Consider the following 17,148-nt stretch of genomic DNA (forward strand, 5'->3'; position numbering starts at 1 on the left):
TCCCTACACTTTCCATTACCCCAAAAATTAGCTTTGTTTTAATGCCAGAGGGATGGTGTCACTAAATAGTACCAGGGTACACAAATTGTTGGTCCCTGCTTCGAGCCCAGACGGACAAGAGACCGCAACTGCCTGTTACTAACTGATTTATGTACAATTGTTTGGTTATGTACATATGGCTGTTGGGACCTATGTAACCTATGTGATATGCGATGTATGGTGTATTATGTACTATTGTCCCCCCCCCCCTCATGTTTTCCCCTTTCTCTTCTGTACCCCTTCCTTCTATACACACACTTTCGTGTGACCAAAAATAAAATACATTGAAAAAAAAAAAAAAAAAAAAAGGACAGTTGTGCTGACATGACCGATATGTGAATACATTAAACATCTGGGCTCATTGAGCATTATATTTGAAAATTAATTTTATTCCGAACTGCAATTCATCGGAATTTAGGCTGACCGGGTGATCAGTTGGATTATCAAACTTTTAGATATAATGTAGCTGAATCATGCTACATTACAGGTCTGTAAATCTGATCTGTAAACAATTTATATCATGCATATATTTCACAGTATACTGATTGATCCATTTTAACATCCTTTTTGTTCATCTGAGTAGTTCCCCCAAATAAATTTTCTGTTACCAAAATTCTGCCGAGCTGAATGGCTAAATTTCAGCTTTCCCCAAAAATGTTTTTTTCCAAGGAAAAATGGTTCAGCCAAACTGATCACCATACACTAGTCAATTGAACATATGTCTGAGAATTTGTTTTGTCTGCTGTCTTCATGAAGATGGGTCTTATTCATGTAATTGATCTAGTGTTAGATCACTCAAGATGGCTTATTATAAGAGCATTTCAGTTTCTGTGGGTTATTATATGCTTGAACAACTACAGCAATATTTAATTTCTATAAAGTAGGATCTAGACCAGGGTATCAGAAGCAGTACCCTGTGTGACTTTAGACTAGACATCTCCTAGACACAGTAGATTCCCTGCATCAACACAATATTAGTCAACTTTTCAATTACTACTCAAACAAATAAACCCCTCCCCAGATTACAATTAAACAGTTTAATCCACTGAAAGATGTGAAAAATGTGACTCAACATGGCCTGATAGAAAAATTGAACTTTAAAACTACAATAAGTGAATAAAGATCTTTACTCTTTGATCCACTGCTAACAAGAGTGTCACTGTGGATATTAATGCACCATTTTATACTCAGATCTCAGTTCAATATTGATTTCATAACACAATCAATAATATAAGAAAGGGAGGACACCATCTTGGAAAAAGAAAGATAGTTACTTGCAATATGGACCGCAAATGTAAACTTAAACAATAGTGAATACTAGCTTGTTATCACTCAAAAGAAGTCAAACTTTCTGTTAAGTGAAATTCAGCCAGGGTCAGACCAGCTGAGTTATTTTCCACTGTAGAATGATTGCACATACTTGCATGCCTGCAATCCAGAGCAAAAACAAATTCTGAACAGGTGCTCCTCATCAGTACTAATTATGCCTATAAGGCATCTTGTGGGAACTGTAATTATCCAGATTATGAACCGGACCTTCTCATAACAATGGAAAACAATCTGTAAATATCTAGATCAGGCATAGGCAACCTGCGGCACTCCAGATGTTTTGGACTACACCTCCCATGATGCTCTGCATTATGGGTGGAAGAGCATTATGGGGGATGTAGTCCATAACATCTGGAGTGCCAACGGTTGCCTATCCCTGATCTAGATTATGAACTGTACCTTCTTACAAAGAAGATGTTTTACAAATAATTAAACAACTGTACCCCACAACCCGCACTGTGGATCCTGACACACGTTCTAGCAGTGTGTACGGTTTTGAAATGTTAGATTTTTACTAAAATATTACAATATGCCTTTAATTGTTCTATGACCCAATGTTTAATTACAGAGCAGTCTCTTTTTTAAGAAAGTTCATTGAGAAACCTGCCACATCCATCCGCATTGTACAAAGGTTTTGAGGTCTTAAACTTTTCTTGTTCTTAGCCTCAATGTCAACCAGGAATTAATGCTCACTGACTTGGATTGGCTACAGTGAGGAACAGCTGTCCTACAACAGGTCTGCCTTAGGTCAATCACTGTACATCAGGCATATTATCATATTTACTGTACTGATGAGTCTCAGCCCAGCCACGACTAAGCTAACATTGTTAGTTTATAGAATACAATTGTGTCTATAATTTAAACTAAATACACAAAGTCAACAGAAAACAATTATGCACCTGATGGTATTATTATTATTATTATTATTATTATTATTATTATGATTATTGACATTTATATAGCGCCAACAGATTCCGTAGCGCTTTACAATATTTACAGTAATATTGTGAGCTATATGAATTATAGCATTAATGCAGATATGTATGAAGAATAAACAAATAATAGAAAAATTAAGGTATAAATTCATCCTAAGATCATCCCATCATAAACATACGGTGAAGCGGTATATGACTTTATAAAATTATATTTTATAATCAGAGGCATTAATTGACAGAAAGATTGAAGGTCAGTTCCCTCACCATAAACAGACCTCTTGAAAGAGTGGGAAATGGGCATGCACAGTAATAGGAACAATATGATCTAGTGTGCAGAGCTTTCCTTAATATGTGTGAGGATGATATTTAACCACATCCCTTTTGTCTCCCTCCTTTGTACCTACTGAAGTGGAACACTTGGCATATTTCTTGTAAGTGGCTGACACATGACCTGACTCCTAACTGAGGTTATAACACATTACTATTGTTATCATTCCCATACTATTACATATTCACCTTTAAACTGCATGCCATCAGAACCATGAAACATGAATACATATAATAATCCAAAGAGAGATAAAAAATAACACAACAAAGACAAGGACAACCAACAAACTGATCACACAGTGCTGAAATAAAATCAAACACAGTGTGCATGGAAAGCAAGTTTAAAGGGAATCCAAAATAAAGTAAAGTATGTAAACCCAAAGTATAGGCACGTCAGCCTGGAATGAATAAAGGCCAATCTATTTGCTACACACCCAGACTGGCCCACTAAGGGCAGACAATGCAGAGAGCGCTGTTTTAGCACTCTCTGTCTGGCCCTACAGCCCTGAGTGTAGAGCAAGCGCGTCTAATGATGTACATGCAGTACGCTTTTTGGGGACAGTTCTGGTGTAGCCAAATGCCGGAAACCAGGGAGCAGAGGTGGGATGCGGGATAGGGCCCTAAAATAGGGACTCCGTCTCATACACACATCATATATGCAGTTATATATAATATAATATAAACTGGAAATATGATGTGTGTATGAGACACACATTACATGTACAGTCACATATCAAGTTACATGCACAAAAGTTACAATTAAAGTGTGCAAGTGACTCAACAATGCCTTTAAGAGGCCCTTCCACAAACTGCCCACATACATTATCACTCTCTATACACAGTGTATCAAAAACATGCACAGTGTGTGTTAAATTAGTGCATATAGTCTGGAACGTGATATAAACATAATTATTTAAACACACAAAATCACTGTGGTAAACATGTGTGCCATATAATGCCACATCATTTACATTTGGGGGCTTTGTCACTAAACACTGAAGTTTATTAAGTTATTTGAAAACCACAAATTTAGGCTATTCAGCTTACAGTTTGCAACTTGTGTTTTAGTTCACTAAAGTGTGGTATTCATCATCAAATAAGCACCGCTACCCCACAAGGAGGGTAATTCATTAAGCTGTGGATTTTAGGGAATACAAAAAGGGAATTGCACAACAGCCAAACTGGATAAAATCTCAAACTATTTTTGCGGCCCAGCTATTGCTGCCTTAAATGTGCAGTACCCTGATGTATTCACATTTACGTACAATGTGTATGACTCAGTGCCTAAAGTGCATATCAATGAAGAAAAAATAATAAAACAAACATTTCTCAGATTATCATATGCTCCGTCTGTACTCACATGACTGAATGCAACCTCTTGTTGAAAACATATTATCACTTAAATAGGCTAATGAAAAGCTAACACTTTAATAAGAAATTATTTTTAAAGCGGCTTTGTCTTTATTTTTAAATCTTTTCTAGTTCTATAGTAGCTATATGAATTCAAACATAGGATTTAAAATGTTCAGTTTGACTGTATGGTTTATATCTGGAAAATGTAGTCGGAGATTTGCAAAGATTGCAAGATTCTCAATGCAAACTAAATAAGAACTGCATATTCTGGGAAATTATATATGGATTTTTTTTTTCATTTTTTTTTTATATTTTGCTGCATCCATTCTCCTATCTATCTATCTATCTATCTATCTATCTATCTATCTATCTATCTATCTATCCCTAAATGTAAATCCCTACGTTGTTTTAGTTTATTTTAGGTGCCTTTCTAAATACTCTGGACTTTAATCAGAAACAATGTACAAAAGTTATATAAAGCCTTGGCTTCTATTACATTTACTTTTTTTCCATTGTACCATTTGCATTTTAAAGTAGCATACATCAATTTTGTCAAAACATTTGTACTCTGTTTTACTTGGCAAAATTATTTAAATATTTTACAGATGTGTTTATACATTATATAAAATTGATAAGAGAATTGCCTGTTTATGTCCAAAATAGCAGAATTGGAAAAAGTATTCAACTTGGCTAAATTTTCTCCTCAGCTACTTTGGGCAAAAATATAGGTAACATAATTCACATATAATATTTTAAAATAAAAGGTATACTTATTTACAATGCATTTTAAGTTGCAGGTAAATTAATTTAAACAAAATAAAATATATCAATTTGAGCAGAATTGAGATTTTGTTCCAAATTAAAGGGACAGTATTAGCACCAAAATCAGTTCATCTTAAAGGGACACTCCAGGCACCCAGACCACTTCTGCCCATTGAAGTGGTCTGGGTGCCAACTCCCACTACCCTTAACCCTGCAGCTGTAAATATTGCAGTTTTCATAAACTGCAATAATTACATTGCAGGGTTAACTCCTCCTCTAGTGGCTGTCTACTAGACAGCCACTAGAGGGCACTTCCTGGTTTCTAGCACAGGTTTTCTGTGCTAGAGCATCGCTGGACGTCCTCATGCTGTGTGAGGACCTTCAGTGTCGCTCAATTCCCCATAGGAAAGCATTTTCAATTCTCTCCTATGGAGAGGTCTAAGGCGCACGCGCGGCATGAGCGTGGGCGGATCCGAAACCACCGCCGAGGGACATAGGCGGGGGCCTCAGATAAGTCACTGAAGGGGTTTTCACCCCTTCAGCAACATGGGATGATTGGTGAGAGGGAGAGGGTACCTGCAGTGCCAGGAAAACAGTTTGTTTTCCTGGCACTGGAGTGCCCCTTTAATGAAGTTATTTAAAGGCATATATGCTGCCCTTATTTTATAATTTCTGAGAAAGAGCACAGTTTATACTTTGCAGTGCCATGCATGGTTTTCTGGATGTCTTAAGATGAACTAGGGGCTTTGGTCTAAAACTGATTCACTAATTGAATCTTTATGTCTGTAACCAACTTGCAAATTGAGCTGATGTGATATGCTGGGTATGTGTGTCCAGTGCTTCTCTATGTCACACAATGGATTCAATACTTCTCTTAGACCAACACTAGGTTAGAAGCATTTGCTTGAATACATGTAGCCATGTTTGATGACTTCACAGAAGAAAAGCCAGGCTGCAGTGAGGAGTCTGACTTTGCAACTTAACCCTTTAAGACCGGAGGGCATACAATTACGCCCTATTTTAAGCGGCTCTAAACGCCGCCGGTCGTAATTGTACGCCCTCCGGTCTTTTTTTACTTACCCGGTCGCCGACGATCCCACGCCGGCGATTGCGTTTGGGGGGACTCCCAGGGAGCCCTCCGCGGCAGATCCTCCCTCCTGGGAGCCCCCGGCCATATGAGAGTGAGGTCCTTGCGAGGACCTCACAATCACATGGCCGGGATAGCTGGCTCAGGCATTGCCAGCAGGGGGACTAACTGTAATGACAGTTAGTCCCCCTGCTGGCTGGAAATTAAACTAAATTTAATTAAAATAAGTGTAAAAAAAATATATATATATATATATATATACTTAGATCTAAGTGTATATATATATATATATATATATATATATATATATATATATACACAACTTCCAAAGATAGCACTCCAAGGTCTTGATAAAAATTAACTTTTATTTTTCTTGCTAAAACAACAAAGTGTCAACGTTTCAGCCTGATCCCCTCAGGCTTTCGTCAGGACATGTCCTGACGAAAGCCTGAGGGGATCAGGCTGAAACGTTGACACTTTGTTGTTTTAGCAAGAAAAATAAAAGTTAATTTTTATCAAGACCTTGGAGTGCTATCTTTGGAAGTTGTTTTACATTTTGGCTGACGAGCACCGGGCATTGAACTACTGGACAGGTGGACTGCAAGATTCTTTGTTTTTTTTTTATATATATATACACACATATACATACACACACATACACTGTCTAGGTGTATTTTACTATTAATATATATAATTATATATATATATATATATTAATATCAAATTACACGTAGACTGATACTGATTAAATATATATATATATAATTATTGTTATATATATATTTATATATAATATAAAAAAATAAATACATAAAAAATAATTAAAAATAAATTATTAAAAAATATATAGATGTGTGTTATTTCGTTCTAACTGTATTTTGATATTAATATATATATATATATATATATATATATATTTATATCAAAATACACGTAGAACGAAATAATATATATATATATCTATATACATAAATATATACGTATATATCAATATATATATATATATATGTAGTAAGGCCTTTTGGCCTGTGTTTGTGGGAGGGGCGTATGACACACCCCTTCCCTACTTAAGGGACACCCCTTACCTGGCTCCATACCTTCGAGGTCAGCGTTGCATGAGAATCCACTTCCGGTTCACGTGCGGCGCCATCTTGCTTTTCAAAAATCCCGCGGTTTTCGTCCGGTGTAGCTGTGTCCAGGATTCCTTACAGGTTTTCCGCCCGTCCAGCTACTCACGAATCCGGTCTTCGTCGCAGACTACGTCCTAGTGACTTCCAAATCGTAAGTTCGACGCCTGGATCATTCCCACGGCGTCGCGCTGTTAACCAGGCCTTACTTTACGGCCTAACACTTCACGACCTAACACTTTACGGCCTAACACTTTACGGCCAGCTACACTTGGCGGCTAACAGTCTTTTCATTAGTTTATTCACGAATGGTACTCATTCACCTGTACCCACTTCGTTTCAAATCGTTGTCTCATAGCATAAGTACTCATTCGAACTAACTGTCTTTCGGTTTTCTGCATTACTCATACACGTAACTTTCGCATATTTTATGTATCAAACAGTCATTCAGCGATATATGCTCACGGCAGTTTGCTCATGTCATTCACATCGCTATTCCTTTCATAGCTTGAAATTCAACACAGCCTGTATACGTATATATAGATAAATAGGTCGGTTATTTACCTGTTTATGTACAATCCATAGGATATGTTATTTAAATCTAATTATGTGTTATGTTATCCGGACTTTATATAAAATATTCATGTTTTCTCATTAAATTGTATAGCAGATATAGTACATAACGTGATAAACTTTCTCTAAAGGTATTTCTGTATATTACGTTGTCACAACCATGTACACACGATTACATGGCACGTACACTTCTGACCTTTCTGCATATACTCAACGATATATCGAGTATACAAGAACACGGTCACAATATCACACATTGTCGGGTTGAATCACACTTTCGGTTCAACCACTCATACATCTATTTTTCTGCATATTGTCAAGTTTCATATTTTCTACCTCACCCACATCTTTGAATTTATATCAAGGTTATCAAATCTATACCGGATAAAGCACATAAAACCCTCTGCACCAGGGATACTACAGTAGCATGGCCATATATATATTGATAATTTTGCTCACTAGATAGACACATTATACGCACCCACTACCAGGGTAAATCCCTGCGTTACGGTGTTACCCCATAACATATCAGGCAGATGACTACCATGCTTAAAAATTTTCCACTCCTACACATACGGTCAAATTCTACGACAGCATATCTAGTCTACATTAGTATCACAAGATCCAATTCTCATACTATCATTTCTATTTTACCCATTTAGGTTTATCCAGGTTGTTCTTTACCTGACGTTTCATATACGTATACATACTATCAGGTACGTAAGCCTGCTCACGTATCACATACGTTCTCCCTACATAGGACTTAGAGTACTGGCAATCAGGGGTATAGGCCCAAATAGGTATCTCCCCTCTTGGCATACTGCCTATAGTTTAGCGGTCCGCGAGGCCAACACCCCGCCTCAACGTTTCGGAGGCAAACGCCCCTCGAGCCACACGTGAGTTAGCCGCCTCGCATTATAGAGAGGGCGTCACCTGTCACTCCCTTCCCTGTTTTCTTTTATTATCACCGAGAGGCCTACGTATTCCTGCCACTACGATGGGTGGCCTCAATATCCCCTCGCGCCAACGCATAGATAGAGCCTCTCATAGCCACTTGGCAACTAGCAGGGCCTCATCTGTCACCAAAGAACAAGATTAATTTTTCGCCTTAGCCGGCATAGTTAGCCCGCCAGTACATCCCCTGGGGTTTTTAACACACTAACGGTATATTTTCTCATCCAGTATGTCTCAAGAAGGGTTAGAGGATTTCTCCATCCCGAGCACTCCGGTTAGACCAAATACCCCATCACCGGAAGAAGACATGGCTAGTCCTGCATCGTTCAGGTCATGGACAATCCCTCGCATTACCAGCGAACTCAGGAGGCGACACATTCCTTTCCCCGCTACTGCCAGGAAAGCGGAACTATACAAACTGTTGCACACCTCAACTGATAACTCTGATGCAGGGGAAGGGACTAGCCAGTCTAACCCGACAGATATACACGGCATGCTTACATCCTTCATGTCATCCATGGGCAAGGTCAACTCCAGGCTGGAGAAACTGGAATCGGTCACCACAGCCCTTACCTTGGCTGGGTCAGCCACTGTGACCCCTCCGCCACTGGTCGAGTTGCCACTAGTTTCTCCAGCCACCACCTCTGACGAGCAGGAGGTTAACCCTGCCCATATGATACCTGAGCACCTTAAGAAAGACATTCTGGAAGGTAAAGATGTCAACTTAGCTGCACTACTAATTGCCTCCCAGGATGTGGTGGAGCATAAAACTTATGCGTATGAGGATATTTCTGTGGTGGTCAAGTCCAGGGATGCACGCCTAAACAGGAAACTCACCATCCCGGAATTTGTGTTGGCTTTTGGCATCTACCGGGATGTCATATGTGCCGTTTACCCACACAGGCGTGAGGAATTTGACATGCACAGGCTGGTGGACCTGGGCAATAAATATGGTGGATCGGCATTCTACGATTACCATAGATCTTTTTCTGCGAAAGTGTCAGGCGCCTTCTCACAGTACGGGACAAGGTCCAACTGGAGTAAGATAGACACAGTGATTTTCTGCAGACACTTTGCAGGGCTAAGGACGCCGGCTTGTGCATACTGCTCCTCCATGTCTCATTCGGCAAATTTTTGTCCCACCACTGCTAACGAGCATACCCACGTGCAAGGACCTAGCTCCGCTGGTCCTACGGAGAAAATAGCTAAAGACAAACTGGGTAGACCTATCAAGTTTCTGGGCAAATCCCAGATATGTAATAACTTTAATGTTGGTACATGTAATTACAGCGGTTGTCGTTTATTGCATATATGCTCAAAATGTTTCAGGGCACATGCAAAAATCATGTGTCCCAATAAAATGTATCCCAAACAGTACCTAACGTCTATAAACATATCCCTACTTGCGACATTTCTGTCACAGCATCCATCTACACATTTAGTAGATTTCATAATCTCTGGTCTATCAGAAGGATTCCACACGGGTATCATACATATGCCTTCAGGAATCCTAGAATGTCCAAATCTACAATCCGCCCAACACAACCCTACAGCTGTTGACACACTCATAGCTAAAGAAGTGACAGAAGGTTTCTTATTGGGACCTTTTCAATCCCCTCCTTTCACTACATGGAGGACAAACCCTATCGGGGTTGTCACAGGAAAATCTTCCAACAAGCAGAGACTTATTATCGATTTGTCGGCACCACACACCTCTACCACTCCTAGCCTCAACTCCCTTATACCATCGGAGGAATTTTCCCTGCAATATTCCACTATAGATCACGCCATTACGGCTATCATACAGGCAGGAGTCGGTGCATGGCTCAGCAAGACCGACATAACAAATGCATTCAAACTACTACCAATCCACCCCACACTGTGGCACCTACATGGCATCAAGTGGGCAGGGAACTACTACTTCTTCTCACGCCTAACTTTTGGTTCTAAAAGTAGTCCAGCCATATTTGACACATTTGCCGAAACCCTATGCTGGTTACTACTCAATATATCCAGATGCCCTACAGTCATACATTATCTGGACGATTTCCTAATGGTCGAGGAGAATTCTTCCCCTCCCAGTAGCCTCAAAGAAACAGTCAGCCTATTCAACCAGTTGGGGGTCCCAGTCTCCCCTACCAAGACCGAAGGCCCAGATACCATCATCACTTTCCTGGGCATCATGCTAGACTCGGCCAACATGCAAGCTAGCCTACCACGCACTAAGGTAGAAAACATCCTGACAAACATCAACCTCTATATACAACTACGCACTTGTAACCGCAAAGAATTACAATCTTTACTGGGGTCACTCAATTTTGCCATGCGTATTATACCTCAAGGCCGTGCTTTCATCTCACGCCTCCTCAGCATGTTCCCACTGTTTCTACATGATGCACACAGATTATCCCTAGATACCCAAGCCACGGCAGACCTTCTCATGTGGAGAAACTTTTTAACCTCCTGGAATGGTAAAAGCATGTTCCTCCCTCAATTGTCTGACACTTCTCCTACTGTTTGGACAGACGCGGCGTCTACCACAGGTTTTGCAGCGATATTTGGGAACGAATGGCTTTGGGGCAGCTGGCCTTCAGAGGTGCAGGACCTGGAGCGTTTTTCCTCTACCTCAGCTCTTTTTGAGATATATCCCATCGTGGCGGCTGCCGTGGCATGGGGACATCTATGGACAGGTTCATCAGTAAGGTGTTACTCAGACAACCAAGCAACCTGTTACATTATTAACAAAGGTCGCTCCAAATCCCTTACTATCATGAGATTTTTGAGGAAACTCACTTGGTTGGCAGCATGTCATAATTTTTTCTTGCATTGTGTTCATATGCCAGGTATATGTAACGAGGCAGCTGATAATTTGTCTCGTTTTAAATTCCAGGCCTTTCATCAACTTCTCCCATCAGCCGCGCTCACAGCCACGGCCACAACACTGTTCCATCAGCTAGTAATGGACTAGACGTTATCATGCAACATTGCAGAACTTTGTCCCAACTAGCTCTATCTACAAATACCAGGAAAACCTACAACAGAGCCTTCAGTTTATTCAAAAGATTCCTTTTGGAACACAATATATTACAATCGTTCATCATGACATCTTTTTTAGGTTTTGCCTCTTTTTGCCACATCAAACTCAAACTTTCTTACAACACAATCAAACTATATCTTACAGGCATCCAACATCACATGCTGACATTACAACCCAACAACTCAAGTTTCATGTCATCATACCAAATCAAGAACATCCTTAGGGGTATACAAAGATCTGAACCCCCGCATACAGCACAGAGGCTTCCTATAGATTTTCATATCCTTAAGGAATTATCACAACTACTAGATCTCAAACCCTTCTCCATCAACACAACTCTAGTCATCAAAACAGCAATTTACGTGGCTTTTTATGGGTTTCTGAGACCTAGAGAATTTACCGCCATCAATACAACACAATCCACTCACCTACTGCTCCATTCACACTTAACCAAACACATGGACTATTATATCCTGACACTACCTCATTCCAAAAACAGTCAACATGCTCCACCCGTAGAGGTTAAATACTATCTGACTCACAACAGATGGTGCCCTGTCCAAATACTGGACTCTTATACAGAGAGTCTCAAGGCACCGCCATCACAACCACTTTTTGTTCTACGAGGTTCAGTTCTCACTACTACCAACTTCATGACCCACGTTAGGTCCTTACTAACACAGCTGGGACTCAAGCCAGCTAACTATTCAGGCCACTCCTTCCGCATAGGAGCGGCCTCCACAGCCTCCAGTGTAAACATACCGGTTCATGTTATCAAGACACTGGGGCGCTGGAAATCATCCGCTTACACACGATACATTCCTAACCCTGTACAAGAAGTAAGAAATGCTTTTCAGAACATGTCTTGTTAAAAGTATGTATATTGGTAGTTTGTATTAAATATTGAAATTTCTATTTTTGCCCTCTTTATTTTCAGGCCTACCTCATCGTCGGTTCCGGCACACCACAACCGACTTGCTACTTTTATACCATCCTACACTTATTAAGGTCTTATTTCTCTTTGCCATCATGAGCCCTTCACACAAGTAGTAAGGCCTTTTGGCCTGTGTTTGTGGGAGGGGCGTATGACACACCCCTTCCCTACTTAAGGGACACCCCTTACCTGGCTCCATACCTTCGAGGTCAGCGTTGCATCACCCTCCCACCCACTCCTCTTTATCAAACTCCTTTTTATTACATCTCTTCTTGGTGGGCCCTCTTTATTTTCAGGCCTACCTCATCGTCGGTTCCGGCACACCACAACCGACTTGCTACTTTTATACCATCCTACACTTATTAAGGTCTTATTTCTCTTTGCCATCATGAGCCCTTCACACAAATATATATATATATATATAAATAAAAATATTTGAAAAAATTATATATATACATATATATATATATATATATATATATATATATATATATATACACACATATACATATATTAATTCTACACATATATTTATGCCATATTTTTACATAATTAGGTATCCTAATTAATTACAATTAGCGGGACCTGCCTGACAACCCATGCCGAAAGTAAAGGGAATTTGTCTCGCAAGCCCTATATTTAAACCTGTAACTTTCCAAGACACCATAAAACTTGTACATGGGGGGTACTGTTTTACTCGGGAGACTTCGCTGAACACAAATATTAGTGTTTCAAAACAGTAAAATGTATTACAACGATGATATCGCCAGTAAAAGTGACGTTTTTTTGCATTTTTCACGCACAAACAGCACTTACACGGACGATATTATTGCTGTAATACTTTTTACTGTTTTGAAACACAAATATTTGTGTTCAGCGAAGTCTCCCAAATATAAAGCTTGGGTTTCATTTTTTTCACATTAAAATTCGCCAGATTGCTTACGTTGCCTTTGTGACCCTATGGTAGCCCAATAATGAAAATTACCCCTATGATGGCATACCATTTGCAATAGTAGACAACCCAAGGTATTGCAAATGGGGTATGTCCAGGCTTTTTTAGTAGCCACTTAGTCACAAAATTGGCATTTTTTGCATTTTTCACACACAAACAAATACTAACGCTAACTTTGGCAAGTGTTTGTGACCGAATGGCTACTAAAAAAGACTGGACATACCCCATTTGCAATACCTTGGGTTGTCTACTATTGCAAATGGTATGCCATTATGGGTGTAAATTTATTTCCTGGGCTACTATACAGTCTCAAAGGCAACGTAACCAATCTGGCGAATTTCAATTTCAAATGTAACACGCTATATTTGACCCTGTAACTTCCTAAAACACCATAAAACCTGTACATAGGGGGTAATGTTTTACACGTGAGACTTTGCTGAATACAAATATGTGTATTTTATTGCAGTAAAAGCAAACAGTATTATGACATTGACAGTTAAAATGTCATGTAGAACTAAAAAAATAACAACATTTCTTATTTTCTCCCATTTTTTTTCATATTAAATTATGTTTCATAGCTAAATATTTGATATTAAATGAAAGCCCTGTTTCCCCTGAATAAAATGATATATAATAGGGGGGGTGCATTTAATATGAAAGAGGTGAATTACGGTTGGACAGACATATAGCGCAAATGCCAGGTTTAGTTTACGTTTTGTTCTGTTCACAACTTGTACATTTGGCTCAGTCCTTAAGGGGTTAAAAGGATTTTTTTTTAAAAAGGGGGGGGGGGTACGCAATCTAAATAGTTAAAAGCTTGTAGGAGATTAAAAAATATTTTATTAGACTTTGCTTTAACTGTTGTGATCTGTATTTAACTGCCTACTTACCACAACTTGCGATTCAGTGAATATTGCCCAGTATATGTGAATGGTTTATTAATAACTTAGGTGCTGGATTATCCTAGCAGATTAACAGTTACTACTTCAGTATTTCACTGATGTGAGAATTCAAAGGGAATTTAAAACTAAAATGTCAAATTTAGGGTCACAAAAGCCATATTGGAAAAAAAATCTTTCAGTTAGCTATACTTCCAGTTCAGCTACTCTAGCGTAAAATTTGAAATTCCCTTTGAAAACTCACTTTAGTGAATAATCCTTTCTTGGATTAAGCTGCTTACTAAATAGCATTTTCTACATTGTCTATGGGAACATTGATATTTAGTAATCAGAGTAAATGCTTCCTTTGCTAAGAGAATTCAGCTCAAGGTTTATAAGTGAGAATGAAAAATGGTGAGTCATGTGTTATATCCACTGACAGCAGCAATGTGGAGTGCACTTGAATAAAACGTGCATTATATATAGCCACACAATAATTACATTGTCATAGAAATCTTAAAAAAAAAAAAAAAAAGTATATTGTCAATGAACAATAACTTATGATGTAATGCATGTGTAAAGATCTGGGATAAAAATAAAAAAGACAAAAGCAGACAAAAATAAAACTACTGTCTGTATATCTCAATATATCTTTGCTATATTAATTATTGCTGTCTGGATTACGCTCCTTATCAGCATTAATTAACCAGTCACCAATACCTCTTCAGTTGCTTTGTTTTCTAAAATACTGATTCATTTGTGGGGTTTTTTTGTTTGTTTTTTAATGTGCATTATAATTTCTTATATCCTTGTTCAGCCTGGGAATTATGTTTGTACTTAACATAATGCTTTTAAAGTGTCTTAATATTCAATATTACATATGATTTGTATCCATGTATGTTGCAGACTATGTACAAGTATTCTTGTATTTATATATACACTATGTATATCTCTGCTTATCTGCCTGTCTGTCTATCAGCCTGCCTGTTTACGCCAGGGGTGCCCACAAGGCATATCCCCAGATGTTTTAAAACTACAGCTGCCATGATGCTTTGCTATTCTAAAGGCATGCAAATCATCCTGGGAGTTGTAGTTCTGTAACATCTGGGGATATACCTTTGAGAACCCCTGCTCAACACTAACACAACAGAAAACCTACAGAAGATTTTGGTTTCATTGTTTCAAAAAAAGTAAAAGGTGACCGTTGTCACTAAAATACATAATGGCTTTTATTTAAAAAAAAAAAAAAAAATCCATAAACCAATCAACCATAACAAAATTAAAAAAAATGTACTACTTACTGCTCCCAATTTTTTAAGTAGGTGGCAAAAGAAATCATCAAGCTCTTTCCCCTCAATGTAACCATTGTCTAGAGAGAGAAAAAGAAAGCATGCATTGTATTATAGACTTCAGGTCCCCAGTAGAACATAATATATCTTAGCACGCACAAAATGTAAAATTATTATTATTATTATTATTATTGGAATTTATATAACGCCAACACATTCCGTAGCGCTTCCCAATATTACAAGATTTAAGGAGATTTAACAATAAATTTGAAAATTACGAAAACTTACAGGAACAATAAGTTGAAGAGTAATGTGAATACCCAGCTGAATAATCCATTAAATTCATTAAATGCTCTAGAATATAAAGCATTTAAACTTGACATGCTTCTTTAGGTAATGACATTTCTTCCTTTTGCAGTTACATAGACTTTTCCTGTTTTATGTTTTGCTCTGGTTGCATAGATAGCTTTGATGTTAAGACAAATGTATGTGGTTGTAGACACAAGTTTGTGACATATGTGTAAGATTTTTTTTAATGAGCCAAAAAAAACTACATCATGCCAAGAGAAATAGAGACAAACTGTATTTTTGTTCTTTTTTTATTCTATTTTACAGTTTACAGAAGGATCATGAGGTCCTTAGATGAAAATAATAAATGATTTATGTATAAGAAGAGCTGCTAAAGTTTGTCACTGTTCACAAAACTGTCTTACTTTTTACATCAACTAAACACATTAAACGTTTGCCTGCTTCCATTTACAATAGGCAGCTAGCTGGTGTGTTTCAGCACTTACCATCAGAGTCGAAACGTAGCCAAATTTCAAGGAATTCTCCAGCATCCAGTTTGAGAAAACCGCTGTCCATGGTGCTGATCAGTGTGCTCGGTGCTGGAGGGAATGTTTCTGTGCTGGAGAGAATCTAGTGCTACACTGTATCAGTAAACTGCAGCTCATAGGGCTATTTATGGCTGTTCACTATTCCCGCCCATATAACACTTACTGCTTTACCAGGAGGAGGTAGGGTATTGCTAAGGGAGCTGATGTAGTGTGTGCTGTAAGCAAGATGTGATAACAATCATATTGGGGGTAAAGTCAATTTTAAATAGTGCTTTTTTATGCCTACACAATACTGTGAGCACAATTCATCTACTTTGTAGTTTTAAGCATCATTTGTGAAAATAAATTGGCTTTATACAAATTATTTATGCATATGTATACTATGATCCCAGAGTGGATGTCAGTAGAACTAAGTTTGGTGTGAGGGCTCAGGTGTTAATTGCAACAACTGTCCAGAATGTTTATGCCCAAAGCTTTATTTTAATTCCAAACAGCAGCATGACCATTGGTGGTTTTCTATGTTGTATGTAATAAATAGAAATGAAACTGGGCTGGAATCTTGAAAAGCAGCACCATATTTTAATCAACAGCCAAATAGAGTAAAATGGCATAATTTGACCTTAAATGGGTTGTATTTTTTTGGGAAGGGGGGCGGGTGTACTATATAAAATGTAGTGTTAAAAAATATAATATTGTCAGTCAATCTATATATGTATGAGGGGGAAAGGGTTAGATC

General features: G+C 38.4%; 1 protein-coding gene across 1 annotated transcript in view; it reads right to left on the bottom strand.

The window, feature by feature from the left end:
* SCGN (secretagogin, EF-hand calcium binding protein) overlaps positions 1-16,498 on the bottom strand; it is a 149,563-nt gene extending 133,065 nt beyond the window's left edge. The window contains exons 1-2 of the mRNA XM_063451663.1: positions 16,371-16,498; positions 15,589-15,656 (exon numbers count right to left, since the gene is read on the bottom strand). Coding sequence (XP_063307733.1) covers positions 15,589-15,656; positions 16,371-16,440 — 138 coding nt within the window. The 5' untranslated portion in view covers positions 16,441-16,498. The remainder of the gene's footprint in view (positions 1-15,588; positions 15,657-16,370) is intronic.
* Between the last annotated feature and the right edge of the window lie 650 nt (positions 16,499-17,148).

The sequence above is a fragment of the Pelobates fuscus genome, chromosome 4 (genome assembly GCF_036172605.1).
Source record: "Pelobates fuscus isolate aPelFus1 chromosome 4, aPelFus1.pri, whole genome shotgun sequence".
In the NCBI taxonomy this organism is placed as follows: domain Eukaryota; kingdom Metazoa; phylum Chordata; class Amphibia; order Anura; family Pelobatidae; genus Pelobates; species Pelobates fuscus.